The sequence below is a fragment of the Leguminivora glycinivorella genome, chromosome 4, assembly GCF_023078275.1.
Source record: "Leguminivora glycinivorella isolate SPB_JAAS2020 chromosome 4, LegGlyc_1.1, whole genome shotgun sequence".
NCBI classification, from domain to species: Eukaryota; Metazoa; Arthropoda; class Insecta; order Lepidoptera; family Tortricidae; genus Leguminivora; species Leguminivora glycinivorella.
In genome coordinates, this window is record NC_062974.1 from 1,846,014 (window position 1) to 1,864,743 (window position 18,730).

Genomic DNA, 18,730 nt, shown 5'->3' on the forward strand with positions numbered 1-18,730 from the left:
CTCGGTAACCATTTTGGCCCACCGTTCAGGGTGCATGCGGCAGACATGTCCAGCCCAGTTCCACTTAAGCGTAGCGGTCTTGACACCTACATCTGCAACTCGAGTTCTGGAGCGCAGTTCCGTGTTTCTGATTCGATCAGTTCTGCGAACACCCAGTATACTGCGCTCCATCGCTCGCTGGCAAACCTTGAGTTTGGACTTTAGAGCTTCTGTTAGTGACCATGTTTGAGCGCCATAGGTTAGGATAGGCAGGATACACATGTCGATGAGTTTGCGCTTGAGACACAGAGGAAGGTTACCCTTCATTAGCGCCTTCATGGACCAGAAGCTCTTCCAGGCGTTATCAATACGTCTATTGACTTCTATAATTTGCCTGTTTTCGAAGGAAGCTATCTGGCCCAAGTAAATGTACTCATCAACATACTGTATATCCTGCCCATCTACCGTGACAGGGTTGAATGGAAGAAGCGAGGGGAGGCCTTTGCCCAGCAGTGGGACAAAAAAAAATGATCAATCATTGTTTATGACAACTAATAGTCGCTTAAATGTTATTTTATACTTTTGATCAGTAAGTAGATAAACTTTAATTATATCGGAATAATTGCCTGATCCTGATATATTACGTAGAATTGAACACGGATATTCTTATCAATGAAACACTAGTGTCTAGTTCAAATATTATGCAACGAGTCATATCTAGTCTTTACTAATAATCATTTTTAGGGTTCCGTAGTCAACTAGGAACCCTTATAGTTTCGCCATGTCTGTCTGTCCGTCCGTCCGTCCGTCCGTCCGTCCGCGGATAATCTCAGTACCAACTGTATATCCATAGCACTGCAAAAAGAAAGCTGAAATTTGGTACCAATGTATGCCGATATCCATCACGCCAACAAAGTGTTGGATAGGTATTTAAAAAAATAAGGGAAGATCGTTTTTCGATAATATTAATATTTTCAGAAATAATCGCTCCTAAAGGAAAAAAAAAGTGCGCCCCCCCCCCCCCTCTAACTTTTGAACCATATGTTTAAAAAATATGAAAAAATCACAAAAGTAGAACTTTATAAAGACTTTTTAGGAAAATTGTTTTGAACTTGATAGGTTCAGTAGGTTTTGACGGAAAAAAAATACGCCCGAACGCTACGGTTTTAAATGGCGTTTTTTTTTTTTTTTTTATGGGATAGGAGGCAAACGAGCAGACAGGTCGCCTGATGGTAAGCGATCACCGCCGTCCATGGACCCGACACGCTCTCGGTGGAAATACCGCAGGCGACAATTCATTACAGTTTAGCTGTGCGGGGCAGGAAGTTTCTGGAGAAACGCACAGTTGAGGACTGTTTCTTACAAAGATATTACAAATGTTATGACAATTTGGAATTTCAGCACAATGACATTGACACTGACAGTTCTGTGCCTATTTCATAAGTAACATTGTTACATTTGTTACTCAGCGTCAATATTTCCTTTTTAAACAGGCAATGAACGCGGAAGTGTCACTGTCGGGTGACAATTGTCACTGTTATGGAATAGGCCACTGATTCTGTGTGACTGTGACGATGGTTTTGGCTCGTTTCCAAAAATACTGATCTCTAAGGGCGGTAGCTAAAATGTAGTGACTCCTACTCTGAATACGCAAATATTTAGTGATAAACGAACTTAACCTAAATACAATAAATATTTCAAATACTCTTAAATTATATAAAAAAAACTGCATAAAATACTACATTACGATTTACGTGGAAAAGAGGAAGTTCTAGTGGCGATAAATTAAAATACGACAGAAGGGAATGTTAGAAATCTACACGAGTTACGAATTTCCTTTTCGCACGTGTACTATACACGAACACACCATCTGTACTGAAAATGTTATATGAATCTCTTTACCCAGTCTAGCTAGATTAATTTTTGTGTGGTTCTCCAGACTCGTTAATATTATGTTTAAAGTATAATGCAAGCTATATCCTTTACGGACCGAGGTTCAAGGCTTACGCGGCGAAGTCTTTGCCATATATGGACTAGGTATCGCACTGTCGTTATGTAACCGATAGAACTGGTTTGGCGAACAAGTTACTATATAAACGGAAACACCGGCCGGCGCCTGAGTAACTTAGCTAAAATCTAAACTAACTTTGTAAAACAGAAAAAAAAAATTTTTTCAGTACAGATGGTGATTTTTTTACGCACTAGTGCGAGAAGTGGTTCATTATATGCCAGGTCGAAACTTCGGAAGCTCATCTGTACTGAAAAACGTCGTACAATACACGTGCGAAAAGGAAATTCGTGACTCGTGTCGATTTAAAACACTACTCGTTTCGAACTTCCTTTTTTACGCACTTGTATACAATTTCAGTACAGATGGTGTTTTTTTTACGCACTAGTGCGAGAAATGCATTATATGTCAGGTCGAAACTTCTGAGGGCCATCTGTACTGAAAAACACGTGCGAAAAGGAAATTCGTAACTCTGTCGATTTACGTCACTCGTTTCGAACTTCCTTTTTTTCGCACTTGTATCGTAATGTACTATTTTGCAAACTGATTATTTTGCCAGGCATATGCTACACAGAAGAAACAAGTTTATCCATTTGTATAGGGGCCGAGCGTGTCGTTGAATGCTTATTATTTTTGTGTTGTTGCAATTAAATATCACGTAACGAGGCATTTTTTTATGTTTTTCTTGACTTCAACTTACAAAAATTTACGCCCGAAAGCTGCGAACTGCGAATAAAGACGGACAAGTCAGTGGAGTTTACCGATTTCATTTGACACGCTAAGTAGATATACGTTTGCTTGATCTATGGTATATATGAAATCTGTGCATATGCTGAAAAATAGGTAGGTATAAAAAAATATGAGGGCCTTCTGTACTTGTACTTGTTCTTCTTCAATCTAGCGTTTTCCCGAACTAGCGCCAGGGTCCGCTTTCCTGTTCAGTCTTCTCCACTTTGCCCAGTCTTCGGCATCCTGAGGTGAGAGATTGTTCTCTTGCATATCCGCTGCACGCTGTCGCGACGTGCAGCCAGCGCTTCTATATTTGTACTAGGGTGTATTGGGGTAATTTAGAAGTACAGAAATGCTCGGGTAGTTTCGAACGGGGAATCTTGATATGATGGAAATAATGGTGATATTTATGTGACTTTCGAAATTAGACGACTTTCGAAATTATCTCAATGCACCCTGTTATTACGTATATTATTATATTCTATGATATTATGTAGGTGAATTAAGTAATTAAAAACAGTATTAAATCAGGTTATAACCTTTCTGAAGATAAAAGTGCACTGGTCCAAATCACTCGCAGTGAATCAGTGATGCGGTGTTTTGAATTCCATGTCTCCTGATAAGATAAGGTACTTAGTTAATTTGACATGGTAATACCTAACTTTTGTTTTAAAATATGTGGGTCATACTCTTGTTTATAACACCTACTGGGTATAGTTAGCATCGATTATATTGTGACAAAGTGGCAAATATTCCAGAACACATTTTTTTATGATAATAAAGGTGTAAAGGTGCGTTAGGATTCATGTAGGTATTTGGCGCATTTGCTGTCATAGTATATTCAATACTGAGATTACTGAGTGTAAGTATAGGTCAGCAATTCCCGTCAACTTTGTACAATGCCACGTCAGCAAATTTTAATTGATCCTATTTTGTTACCAACATTTAGTAATATAATTCGACTTTCGTAAGATATATACAGGATAATTGTTATAATTAAGAAAATATAGATACTAGAGAACCTTAATGACGAAATAAAACTTAATAAAATCTCAATTCATCAACAAAATCTTGGTAACAAAATAGGAATTAATAAAAACAAATTTAACTTTTCCCTTAATTTTTGTACAAAGTTGACGGGAATTGCTGATATTGTCTTATACCTACTTACTGTAAATATGTGTGAATTTCGGGTCAACAATTTCATAAATGCATTGTATGCATGCTTTGCATTATAACCAACTGATGTATAGGGGCCGAGCGTGTCAAATTTTGTACTGAAGTTAATTGATTCTTGCCTGTAATTTTAAATATGTCTCAGGCTCTTGATTGTTCATAATTTTTGTGTTGTTGCAATTGAATATCACGTAACGAGGCATTTTTTATGTTTTGGTTGACTTCAACTTACAAAAATTGACGCCCGAAAGCTGCAAGCTGCGAGTAAAGACGGACAACTCAGTGGATTTCACTGAGTTCATTTGACACGCTAAGTAGATACGTTTGCTTGATCTATGGTATATATGACATCTGTGGAAACGTCCCACTTTGTCGGTGAACATAAGAAAAATACACAATTTTACTTATAAGTTATTGAAACGTGTATAGTCAGGTATAGACTACTTGCCTTCTAGTCAAATCAGCTTCTTTTTAAGAATTGTGAAAATGAATTTGAACGACTTGCTAATACGGAATTTATGTGAAATCGAGTTGAGTGACGTCTCGGTGAACTCAGTTACTTTATACATATATTTCTACCTGACTTATTAAATAGAAATTCGATTTAAATATAATGTTTATCTGTCCATGTTTTTCTTATAATTATCTGATGGTTTATTACGTGCATGGTATAAAATATTTTATTTTAACTACAGTCAAGTTCCCCATTCTCTAAGTTCAGTGTAAATGTAAACATCCATATTATGCTGGTTGAGAGTCCCGACTTGGCCACGAAGCTCGTCGATTGATACTGAAAATGTATGGTATTTACCTAATTCGTTTTCCGTTCCCAATCGAGCTCTACAAAATATAATACCTAATATATGTTTTTGTCTTACATTAAACATTAATTACCTAATATTATAAGACCTTTGACCTAACGTGGAAATACCCGTCTGCTATCTCGCCAATGACGGAACGAAATACAATATTAAAACAAACAATATGTTATTACTTATTAACTACACCACATTTAATGAGTTTATTTGATGATGCCTACGCCACAGCGTATTATTTGAGTCATTACTCTTATTACTAATATTGGTTATTAGTATTAATAGGTCTTAATAATATGAATTACGGGATATTATGGAGCAAACGTGGGTTTACACGGGTTTATTCCTGGTATAAATAGATTTTATATAAAAATATTAAGTATTTTAATAAGCTATTTGAGGTTGATAATGTCATTAGTGTCTTTAGTGCACAAAAGTTCAACAGGTACTTAGGCCTCAAAGCGTTGTCTGGAAGCCGGCGCCGTGGCGTAAGAGCATAGAAGAGAAAAAATTGTCACCAGAGAGTGTTTAAGACCTGGCAAAATGGATAATATTGCGTTTGAAAGCGGACTAGGCTGGGTAATCGCTAGGCTGGAAAATAAAAAGAGCTGGCGACTTCCTCGCACAACGTATCAGCATTGCGATACAACGAGGAAATGTCAGTTAAACCTTACCAGCATAAAGTAATCAATTAATATAATAAGTGAAACAATTACAATTAAACCTAAAATGCGTATCAAGGGCCTATTTTATTTAGTTATAAGCCAGCTTTTAAGTAGTATTAATCTTAGTTTCCATATTATGTAAATGATTATTAGTAAATGGTTAGTCATTAAGTACAAAAGTTTTCCAAAGTTGGTCCCACTCTAATAAATATGAAACCGAAAACATTTTTTAAATTTTACGCTCGCAATAAAGTAAAAGGTGACGACCCCTTTCCGAGATTCAATTTAATACGCAGCTGTTATTTTTAGTTTATCGAGCGTGCGAGTATTTTCGAGTTGACAAACACGCCGGTTTATAGGTCAGCCAATGTCAGTCGTTTAATGGGTATAATGAGCTTTGCTCATTAGGTCATTCTGCCACGTTCCATTGGCGTTCGCTCTTTGGCCGACAGAGTCTGTTAGATTAAAAGTATTTTTTATCCCCCGACGCAAACGACGGGGTGTTATAAGTTTGACGTGTCTGTCTGTCTGTGGCATCGTAGCTCCCGAACGGATGAACCGATTTAGATGTAGTTTTTTTTTTTGTTTGAAAGCTGAGTTAGTCGGGAGTGTTCTTAGCCATATTTCATGAAAATCGGTCCATTATGTCCCGGTCGGAGGTTATTTCAAAATTGTATTTTTACTTATGAACTGGATTATTTAGTCAACATGCCAATATTTACGCTTTATGGCAAGTGCCCCCCCCCTCCGTTGGGTAATCATCTGTATGTATCACATTTGACAGAAACATTGAATTTCCGTTCGCTGCCTACCGTGTATATATAACTATAAAAAAAATACTTGGGATTGTATTATGTATATCCAAACTAAGGTGTTCACGGTCGCCATCAGGATCATGTAATGCGAGTGGAAGGTATTCCATACACGTTTCAAACCGTGTCTCGAGTCTCGACTAACTCGTCCTTCCACGCCATATATAAATATGACAGTGAACTGAAATAACTCGGTGATAATTGCTTAGTTTATCTCTCAACCAGCCGCCTGCTGTGCGAATACCTGTCAACTACTAGGTACTAATTAGGAAGCAATACAAATACTAATTATAATGTCTGCTTGGTCCTTTAAAACACATCCTAAATAGTAGTGGGTGTATCCATACAATTTTTTTGCTAAGATAACCAAATCGGAAATAAGTTGAAATACTAAATATTAGGCAGGTACTATATAGTAGCAAAAGTGCATGGAAAAATTATGAATGAATTAATTGATAAATTCGCCATGCACTTTTGCTGCTGATAGTACAACCATATCGAAATTGCTTTGAAACAGAATAACTTTTGTGTTCCAACACTTCCAACGTGTGAAAACTGTCTATATTTAGTGTTTCATAATAGATGTTTAAATAAAAAGATGTTTGTTTGATCAATAGTGTTTTTTTGCCCTCACTAGCTCGGAAACACGTGTTTTGTCCTTTAATACCAGTGGATAAAAACGCATTTTATCCACGAGTGGGTAAAGTAATTTGACCTTGAATAAAGTCAAATTAACTGATTTATTGATAAAAGTAGGTGAATCTAGTAAGAAAAAGATAATTTACCACCTGTGGAACTACTGGAAGCAAAGTTTTGTGTTACAATCGGGTACAAATGTATTTTACTTCTCGTGTGTTAAAGTTAATTACAAGGGGGCAAAGTTGTATAACGAAATGAAAAACTATTATTAGATTGGTAACGTAACATTTAGTTTAATTCAACATAGATTCACTTACTTTTATCAATTTTAAAGCAGTTAATTTACTTTATTATCACTAGTGGATGTTTAATATTTGCCCCCTGTATAACAAATAACTATTATTAGATTGGTAACGTAACATAGTTTAATTCAACATAGCTTAGTATATCTTGTTTAATACTAGTGTAGCCTTAATAATACACACACTAGTAAGTACATAATAAGTTAATAACTTGTTCGACTGAGTACAGCCAGTGGTACAACTTATTGAATGTTCTAGAATCACGCAACTTTACATGGAAGCCTTAGGTCAAGGGCTCTCAAACTTTGGCATCTCAACCCCTAAAAGATCGTAAAGGATAGAATATTATTTATCGGCACACCTGTGCAAAAGATACATCAGAGGTCAAACAATTTATTATAAATAAAGGAGGCGGTCTTATCGCTAAAGAGCTTTCTCTCATATACAACCTTTGGGTAGCGGAAATAAGAAATATACAAAATAAAAAAGGTATGATATTCTAATTTGAAACACACAAATTCGCAAAAGGTATTTTGAATCGCAATGTAACAGTAGATAAGTATGAAAAGTCCAAGGGAGGGAGGGTTGTTTGAGTCAAATATTAATTGCTTCCAGAAAAGGATGGTACGGCCGTGCCGCTTTTTTGCTCAACTTGGCGGGGGCACTGCCGTGCTCCCAGATAACACAATTTAGGGATTGTGTAATATTACAGGTATCATACAGAGAAAGGACAAATTGAGGTAGATAATGATAATGATCAGTCTGACTTCACATTAAACGTGGCATGGTTTTCTGACTCTGGGAAAAATAATAAAAAAATATTTAAGATCGATTTTTTTACTAAATCAGTGTTAGAAGTTAAATAGGCCAAATATTATTTATATAAATACATCTATCGTAATTGATAAGTTTTATTTAAAATAAATAACTACTATTAAAAAGGTACACTATTTGTGGAACCCCTATGATAAAATATTTAAACATAAAATAATTACTAACTCTGAAAAAATCTGCCCAAATCATTTACTAAAAATCGCCATCATCCAGTTTTTTCACACTTTTCCGCCATTTTATCTTAATCCTTAATTAAATGCATGATTTTTTTTATTTTTGGTTGGAAATAATGTTTTTATTTAGTTATTTAGATGCAGGATCTAGGAAAAATATATAAAAACATCCAGCTTATATTTTGGCTAGTTTATTTAAAAATATGTGCATTGTAGCCAAATGGCAACAATATGCATTAAAGGGTTAAAACCAGAAAATGGTCGAATATTTTTTGAACTTATTATTTAAGCACACTTTTTTTCGTAAATACCTAGTTAATAGTACCTAGCACGATAGAAATAAATACTTAATTGTAACCTTAAAAGTATTTGCGACAGTCAATGACTTTTTATTCATTTATTTATTTATAATAATTATATAATTATGTTGCATCAATTTTTATTCCTTGTTTTTATGTTTTATTAGAATTACGAAAACATATCTATTATATAAAAAATATGCAGTTGTTAGACGATTTGGAGCTGTTATCTGTAGGTACTCTTTGGTTTTAGGTCTGACACAAATGTAGAATATGCGATGCGAGGTAAAAGTTTGAGAACCACTGCCCTAGGTCTTAACAAAACAATTTTTTATCGAAGAAAGGTCCATGTTAATTTGTACTATCTTTTGTTTATTTTTTGCCCCGTCCTAGGAAACCCCGCGTTGTATTTATTGAGAACAAAAGTGTCGTCTACCTGTCTGTGAGAAAGGACGAGAGTTGGAAACTTAATATGTTGTTAGGCAAAAAGGTTTAGCTTAGGAAAAGGGAAAGGTTTAGGTTTCGAAAGAGGTTGTAAAATCCTACTTGAATAAACGATATTTTATCTTTATCTTTCTTTATCTTAGTGGCACGCGCTTATGTTTTTATTTAAATGCTTACATACTTGGACAATATATAAATTATTTATTTAATCTTTATTGCACGAAAGAAAAAATCTTGCAGTATAAAAAGGCGTGTGTAAATTACTGACGTGTGTAGTTGAACATCAACTCAGGAAAACATTAAAATTTTGAGCTACAGCGAGGAAATGTCGCCATCATCCTTGGTCAAAATCGATGTATTTAAGACATTTAAGTCTTAGTTTCTAAATTCATGTAAATAAATATATTATATTTAATAAAATGCGCCAACAAAGTGAGTAAAATTGTATAAGCCATTTTAGTTAACTGTGCAACGCCTTGAGAGATCAAATGCCGTTAAAAAGGAATATTTAATATCGCGACTTTTTTTTAATTTATCCACTATTTTATTTGTATTTTTATTTTTTGTTAAAATCAAAATCAAAATTATTATTTTTTTCAGCGAATAAGCCGCAAGGGGATACACATCACATACATATTTACAAAAGATTTAAAATTGAATTGAAGTTACAATTGATAATACTAATTCTAAGTTCTAACTAAAGTATAACTCTACTACAATTAATTAGAGATGTATAAGTTCTCTAAATGTCGAATTACGACTAAAACTACACTTAATATAAAAAGTACAAATACAAAAAAAGTCTTAGTTCATATTTCATCTATCTATAGGTTCTCATATATGTGGTTTGTGGTAACTGTTATACCTATTGACTAAATATAATTAAATAAATTGTCAGCTGTGACAAAAAAAAGATATAAAATCATGTAATACAACTTGCTTGCTTGCTTGCCAGTTGCTTTTCGGTGAAGGAAAACATCGTGAGGAAACCGGACTAATTCCAATAAGGTCTAGTTACCCTTCGGGTTGGAAGGTCAGATGGCAGTCGCTTTCGTAAAACTAGTGCCTACGCCAAATCTTGGGATTAGTTGTCAAAGCGGAACCAGGCTCCCATGAGCCGTGGCAAAATGCCGGGATAACGCAAGGAGGATGATGATAACTTGCTAATTCATCAAACTAGCACGAAATATCTAATCTTACAGAACAATGGGAAAGTCATAAATGTACTATTCTATACCTATCTAGAAATATGCCTATATTTGTAAAAAAAAAGTCTAAAATAACTTTAAGTTAAGTAAGCCGTAAAGATGTCCCGCAATACAGCTAATGAGTACGTTGATACGCTCAAAACACTCTCAATAAGGTAGCTTTTGTAAGAGCTCGATACGTATTATCCTCCTATTAATATCAACAAACATACTTAGACGCGTGTTAAAGAATGTTTACGATGTGCTGGTGCCGTAGCCGAATGGCATTTCTCCGACGCCAAACGAAAGCGATACGCCGCTGGCTCTGTCGCGCCAATACGCAAGCGCGATAGAGATAGATATCTACTAGCGCTTCGTTTCGTGAGCGTTTCGTGAGCGATTGTGCCATTCGGCTAGCCACCCTGGTAACTTTACCACGCATTAGGTAAGCGTATCAGGTAGCTTTGAGCCATTATCCTTACCGTGATCTTGTTACTAGACTTACTGCCCTATTCGAGCTTTAATATTTCGACAAAATTAGCTCTTGATACGATATGAATGGGAGAGTTATGTAAATGTCATAAATGGCGTATTCGAAAAAGTTTCAATTTTAAATGAATTTTTAGATGTGTATTTGGAAAATCCCGTTTGGTGCGTTGTTTTAATTCTCATACAAAATGAGGCTTATCGAAAAGTTTACATTACATACATACAGCGGTAAATTAAGAAATGTCACAGATCACATGTAATTGTGGGCAAGGCGTGTATACTATTTTTCTGTTTAACGAAGCCGCGAAGCGGTACCTTCGTTTAGCGCAGCGGTCTGAAATTTTACGCTTTCCGGCCGTATGACAGAAATTTAATAGCATTTAAACTAGAGACGCAGATTTTTACATCTGTAACAGTATAAATAAATACCTGTCTGCTCGTTTGCCTCCTATCCCATTAAAAAAAAAAAGTCAAATACTGAACCCTCAGTATTTGACATTTAAGCCAAATAATGTTGCTTAGCAACCACTTACATACTTCTTACGTTATTAGATTCCTTAATTGGAATGTGGTTTATTTTAGGTACTTGAAACCGATATTAATTACAAAATAATTTCGACATTTTCGATATTTCTAAAGAGCCAATTAATTAGTTATAAATACCTACTTGTAACCTTCGCAGTAATAATGTTAATTTAATAAATATAGTGTATGTACCTACACTTGTATCTTTTTTTTTTTTTTTTTATACTACGTCGGTGGCAAACAAGTATACGGCCCGCCTGATGTAAAGCGGTCACCGTAACCTATGGACGCCTGCAACTCAAACAGTGTCACATGCGCGTTGCCACCCCATTAGAAACTTGTACATTCCCTTTTGCTGTGTTAAGTACACAGCAAAAAGGAGTGTACAAGTTCCAAGGAGGGTTCGGGTTGCCGACGACTCAAAGGACAATAAACGGAACAAGTTAGTTCCGTAAGTCCTCCCGTCATCAGCACACCGCACCCTCGTTGAGCTCTGGCAACCTTACTCACCGACAGGAACACAACACTATGAGTAGGGTCTAGTGCTATTTGGCTGCGGTCTTCTGTAAGGTGGAGGTACTACCCCAGTTGGGCTCTGCTCTAGATTCGAACGAGACGATATCCGCTGTGCTGTGCCCTACCACACAACGCGGAATATCATTCGCTATGCCCTACCTCCTACTAAATCTACAAACTTTTTACGAGTTAATCAAACATATTTATAATTGGACCAACCTAACTTTGCATGGAGTGCGAAGTATCAAAAATGTAAGTGGTAAGGTAAGGTGGGGGGAAAATTGCAGGGTTTTTCTCGAGGGATAAGATGAAATATGTTCCGTATAACGAAGTGCTACGAGCGGCTTTCTATCTTATCCCGGGAGAAAAACCCTTTAATATTCGTCCACGTTACAATAAACGTCATATTGTTTTTAAAGTTTATGCGAATTAATGCTCCGATTTAACTATTCGGGAATGGCTGACTTACTACATATTAAAAATGGTCGCGCTCCGTGCGGTTTCAGAGGAATTTCCTCCCATGAACGCTCCGGCTGTGGAATGAGCTCCCTGTCAAGGTATTCCCGATGAACTACAGTATCGGGTTCTTCAAAAAAGGAGTGTACAAGTTTCTAATGGGTCAGCAACGCGCACGTGACACCCCTTGAGTTGCGGGCGTCCATAGGTTACGGTGACCGCTTTCCATCAGGCGGGCCGTATACCTGTTTGCCACCGACGTGGTATATAAAAAAAATTGTTTAACTTTTAAGTTTATTTTAATATTAAGTATTCCTTTTGGCTAAACATTCTAAATTTTATTGATATGTGTGTACAACTGTACGTGTTGCCTGAAATAAAACTTTATTTATTTATTTTACACTTCAACACTTCGTCATTGGAAACGTTCTTCGTAATTAGTTCGTTCGAACTTCTAAACCTCAATAGTTAAATCCAATAACAACTATGTTTCGCAAGGTTAAACTAACTTGTAGCAAAACATAAAAACATACAAATGCCAGTAATACAAACAGTTTACGGAAACAATGGATATAATTGTACCCAGAATGAGAATTGTTTGAAAGATTATGTAAACAATCTGAAGTTTAGGCAGTCAATTTCTTAAGAATAACGAATTATTCTATTATTTGATTTCTGATTATATTTATACGAATATTTATGTTGTTTCATTTTATTTATTTAAACTTTATTGCACAACTAAAGAAACATGTACAAATGGCGGACTTAATGCTCTTAATCTCTACCAGTCAACCATTGGGTTAAACAGAGACATATATGTTAGCGCATGCACATGTATGTGTATATGTGTGTTATGTTATTTTACTGTCTTGATAGTTAGTAGAGTTCTTAACTAATTACTTATGGGTTGGGTGTAGATCATATTTGTTTTAAATTTAAATCAATTGTTATTTTGGCAGCACAAATTAAATATCCTTATTAAAATTCGCCAAAGAATTAAAACAAAAGGATATACAAAAATAAAATTTAATATGTATGTAACCTTTTGTATGCTGCATAAGTGCATATCAATTCTTTTTAATGAGTTTTTTAAACAAAAACGTCTATGAGGAATAAAGAGATGGCACACAAACATTAATAGGTATTCAATGAAACATGAAAAAAATACTAAATTTATTTTGCGACCATTGGAATACCAGTCCAATCGCTACTAACAAATGAGCTTCGAGTTGTTCAAATGGGTCGAAGAATTGAAGGTTTTTCCCCTTTAATATACGATATTGTTGTATACGATTTTAGGTACATATACGTTTAGGGTATTTACGTATTTCCGTCCGGTATTTTCATGTAATCTTTGGCCCCGAGTATTTGGCAGCCGGTTGAACCTGCTGTTTGTAAACATCTGATTTCGCGCGTTTTACTGCCGCGTGGGAGCCAAACGGGACTTTATAATTTACTGACGATATTTCAAGAACGTGGCATTGTTTTATAGTAGGGCTCTGGATATTCGGTACTACCCGCCGATCCGTGCGCCCGGCCCCTTAGCCCCGGCGGTGCTAAGCGTCCGAACTACCCGAACCCGCCGAAGTCCGTTCCCGTGTAGTGCCGTTCGCGCGTGTAGTGCCGAATCGGCGTTCGGGGCCGGACGGCCGGACGCACGGACTTCGGCACCGTTCGGGTATTGAACACACGAGGCGGCCAGCGGACCGATCGACTTATTGCCGTGCCGGTTTGTATTTAAAAAATAGGTGAAATTTAATAATTTAGCGAACGAATACGAATTGGTTTTATACATACTCGTTTTATTTGAATCAATAACGTGTTAACTATATTTTTTGCACTTGTTCCCGTTACGTTATAGGCTACTCGTACAGATTAGATAATAATTATGATGATATGTATTCAATACAAATATTACAAACGTATTCCATATAGGTCCATAATTCGCCAGGAACACTAGTCTACTGTTTTTTTTCAATAAAGTTGCTTAAGACAATTGCGAAAAGTAGAGTTTAATGGACTTTATTTGTCTCTAGGTTAACTAATAGAAGTCTAAACAGGGTATTGGTTTGTGTGAAAAATACTATATTAGTTCTATTACTTACTTGATTGTTTTATGATATTCATGGTGCCTTACTAACTATCTATAGGGACCATACCACCTATAGGTACTTACTACATATATGTACACATGTTGACAAATATACTTCAAAATATTGTCTTCGGTTACCGCGACAGTTACTCATGCAATATCTCATAGTTTTAAAATAAATAAATAAATATTGGGGACATTACACAGATCGACTTAGCCCCAAACTAAGCAAAGCGTGTACTATGGGTGCTAAGCGACGATATACATACATACTTAAATAGATAAATACATAACTATGGAAACGGATTATATCACGTATACTGAATTTACAATTCACCCCGACGTTTCGAACACTTTACAGCGTCCGTGGTCAACGGGTGACACCCATAATTAAGTGTGAATTCATTACTTACAGGCGATATAATCCATTTTATTTCATAAATATCCTTCAAATTAAGGAAATTTATTTGAACTATCGAGTTATTAGTTTTTATCTAAAAAGTTAGTAGAATTAACGTCGCATGAAAAGACAAAGGTAATAATGACTTGTGGGCGGCACAATAACCAATACCCGTGGTGATTTTTTTTACTGATAATAATGACACTCAAACCTCACACCCGGCATCCCTTTGACATGGACAAACCTTTTGTTTGAAAAGTTCTAGATGTAGCCGCGCTGTTTTACAAATACCTAGTTAAGAATGGTATTTTTTTTTGTTATTTTGGAGTGAACTATTTTGAAGTGAATATGTATCCATAGTCCTGGTTCTTAACTTGAGCTAGTCGGATAGGGTGTGACAAAAAGCATGAGACTTGACATGTATATAGATAACTTGCAAACACTTAACAGAAAAAAATAAAAGTACGCAGACGCCGAGGTGTCAATGTTTCCCCTCTTTTCCCTCATTTTTATATCACTATATTCAGTTTTTTTTATATTGTCATGAAAACCGTGAAAGCTATAATCACAATATTTAGGAAAAATTTGCAGATTTGTTTGGCAGTTCACTAGGACTCTTTAAAAGTACTGTATATTCTCTATTAAAATAAAAATAATTAGTACCTATATTATAAGTATTCAGACTGTACTTCCATTTTGAATTAATTTCTCTTACACTTTTTAATGTATTTAACTACACTGCCTATCATATAGTAGGTAATAAATATACTTTAATACTCTTATTGTAACTCGATTTTTGTAAATTGGAGAACTATAGGTCTATAATTAATAAAATTTTGGCAATATAGCTAAGTTTACATATGTATATTGTATGACTGTTTGTTCTTTAATAAATAAAAAAAAATAAAAAAAATATATATATATATATATTCTCCATAAAATTTCCTTCAATACTGTCTGTTAAGGTATAGCTTTAACTCATCATTTTAAAATTATGCTTAAGTCCCCCGCATAATATTTGTGTTTAACTACTAGTGGGATGAGTAGGGGTAGCACTACCGTCTGTTAGTAATATACTTTAAATGGAAATATTGTAGAGAATTTCATGGTACTTCTCCTAAACATCTTTCTGGTAAGTACCTACTCGTAATATTTACATACCAAAACCTTTAATACCTACCTTTAATAGTTTTCGTGAAAATTTAAAAAGCTAAAAATGGGAGATAATAGTGGGGGAAGAGATTGACTCCTCAGCGTGTTTCTACTTCTATTTATCCTTATGAACGTCAAAGCTATGTGCATACCAACTTTCATGCTTTCTAATTTAGGCCACTGAAAACGCGTGCCCTGATATATAATTAATAATGCCGAAAATGGAAAACATGGAAAAAATCGAGTAGTTAAAATTTGTCCCCCAGTCACAATTGCTCCGCTGTCCCTTTCTCATTTTAGTTATTAAGGTTTTATCATTTTTGGTTCTCATATTCGCTTGAACCAAGAACGTGAACGATCATCAAGCATCACTATAGGTCGAGAACGGATCGGACCCGCGGGTTTTTAGAGTCCGTCGATCCGGACGCACGGACTACACGGGTACCCGGACCTTAATTACACGGTCCCTAATTACCCGTTCCAAACGGGCCAGAAATCCGGATTCGTGTAACACGGGAACGGATACCCGGCAACGGGTACACGAAACACGGACGCGACCGGGAGCCCTATTTTATAGTACAGTCACCGGCATAAATAAGTGATGATTTTCGTACCTTGTCGCTTTTAATCGTTTGACAATGTCGTATGAAATTTCAAACAAAACGTTAATGTGACAAGGTACAGAAATCGTCACATATTTATGCCGGTGACTGTACCATACAATAATGTACATACATACATACAATCACGCCTGTATCCCATAAAGGGGTAGGCAGAACACATTAAACTACTAATTAAAGCTTCAGTGCCACTCTTGGCAAATAAGGGGTTGAAAGAAAACGAAACTGTAACATTGCAGTGACAGGTTGCCAGCCTCTCGCCTACGCCACAATTTAACCCATATCCCATAGTCGCCTTCTACGACACCCACGGAAAGAAAGGGGGTGGTGAAATTCTTAACCCGTCACCACACAGGCAATAATGTACTCATTTGAAAATACTTTAAAAAAGCCAAAAGGAGAAATACAGAAAAATATAGGGCCTGCAGGGCCCGCGCATGACTATCGCGACATTATTTCGCCGCGACCAGATAGATCATACGTCTTTTTCTACTTAGCTTTTTTGAAAAGACACTCCTGATTATGACTTTCCACCCTTTTATAAGCTTCCCACCTATCCAGAGTAGCCCTAACCTGCAATGAACCCTGCAAACGCAAACCATGCCGCCCTAAATCTACTTGGCGTCGGTTGCAGAGCAAGAGCTCAGGGCGTTAGGGTTGGGAGGTTACCTAAGCTCAAGCGCGGATCCAGCTTGGTGCCCAGGGGGGCCACCTGGATCCGCGCATGCCTAAGCTGCCCAAGAATGGAGGAATATCATTCGACTCCACTCCCTCTGGGTAGCAGGACTTAAAGAGATTCATGTACAATAAGAATCAATGATCAGATTATTTACTCGTATTAGGATTTCCCATGGAACCCTACTTATAAAGTCCTACTTATAAAGTCCTACTTATAAAGTCCTACTTATAAAGTCCTACTTATAAAGTCCTACTTACAAAGTTAGGTATGTAGCTACATAGTATTTGCCAGTGTAGATGTCGTGTATTTTTATAGTCATAACAAGTTTTATTTACATGATTCAACTGCATTTTGTAAACATTCGATACTGCTAAAGATTATAGACCTGATGCGCCTAAGGTCATAGAGTATAATTTTAACTACTTATAAGTAGCTTAGTACATAGTATGTAGTCACTAGTCACATATGAAGTAAGATCAGAGTTTTTGAGTGAGAATGAGAGAGCTTTTTTTCGCCTAGCATCATTTAGATTTTTATACATTCCCACTAATCAGAAAACTCTACATTTGTCACAATCAAAAGGTACCTTACCATATTAAAATGAATGAGGACAAAAATTGCTTGTATCATTTTACAAAAACCTGTCAGAAAGTCATTTTGGCTAGTAACAGTTTTGTTCAATTTGCTTGTGAACGTCGCATGTAGTAATATGTATATGGCGAATTGAAAATAAAATGCTCTTACCGTATCGTCATCCAGCGTCTTAAAATCATTCAAATCCCTGTTCACCTTCTGATTAAGATTTTTGATGTTCGCGGTAACCGCTATCATGTTGACAGTCAGCTGATCGACCTCACTCCTCAGCCGCGATATCTGCATCTCCCTCACCACGGTAAGGACAGCAAGGGACAGCGCGAGCACACCTACGGCTACCACTAGACCTATCATGCATCCTTGCTTCTTCTTCGGTCGGTATTCTATTTCACCAGTCACTAGGTTCTTTGACATGTCTGATTCCTTTTTGCTTAGAACTTCTTGGGTATACATGGCTGGTTACACGATTTTTTATTTTTGAATTAAGAACACAAACACAGCACAGATCACACTGACATCGCGGACGCGCGCACGCGCTGACAGTCGGGCGCGGAGTGGCGCAGACGCAAACGCGCGCATGGTTTGAGATGTTCAGCCCTATTCGAACAAGATGTTTTAAGATGTGAATAAGATAATAATATCCGCCAGTTTGAAAGTGAAGCAAAAACGTTAAACAGTGATCGTGTTCACATCTTATATTTTACTAATATTTCCCGAATCGGCCTGATTGTTTTGCTGAGAAATAAAAGACGACGTAAAGAGTCGTTTGTATAAATGTATAAGTAAGTAAGTAAGTAAATATTCTTTATTGCACCATTTTACATGTTATAAATATACAGAATGTTGAGTGAGAGTATAACTAGGTAACAACAGGCGGTCTTATCGCTAAAAAGCGATCTCTTCCAGACAACCTTAGGGTAGCTTAGGGTAGGGTAGAGGATGTATAATTATTATAGAAGATACATTTTTTTTTTTTTTTCCTTTGCCGCTTAACTCATTCAACCCTAAACTGCGTGGTGTAATAGCTATCATAAATTTGACAAATGCACGAAGATTGATATTAGCATGTGAGTGTGACCGAGCGTTAATGATCAAAAATTAAAAAAAAAACAGCTATTGTAATTCAATTTTTTATGCCAAATAAG

The 18,730-nt window shown here is 36.1% G+C and overlaps 1 protein-coding gene across 1 annotated transcript in view; it reads right to left on the minus strand.

Moving 5' to 3' along the window:
* The window catches only part of LOC125225874 (protein eiger), a 121,102-nt gene extending 102,952 nt beyond the window's left edge, over window positions 1-18,150 (minus strand). The window contains exon 1 of the mRNA XM_048129751.1: window positions 17,736-18,150. Within this exon, the coding sequence (XP_047985708.1) occupies window positions 17,736-18,038 (303 nt within the window). The 5' untranslated portion in view covers window positions 18,039-18,150. The remainder of the gene's footprint in view (window positions 1-17,735) is intronic.
* Between the last annotated feature and the right edge of the window lie 580 nt (window positions 18,151-18,730).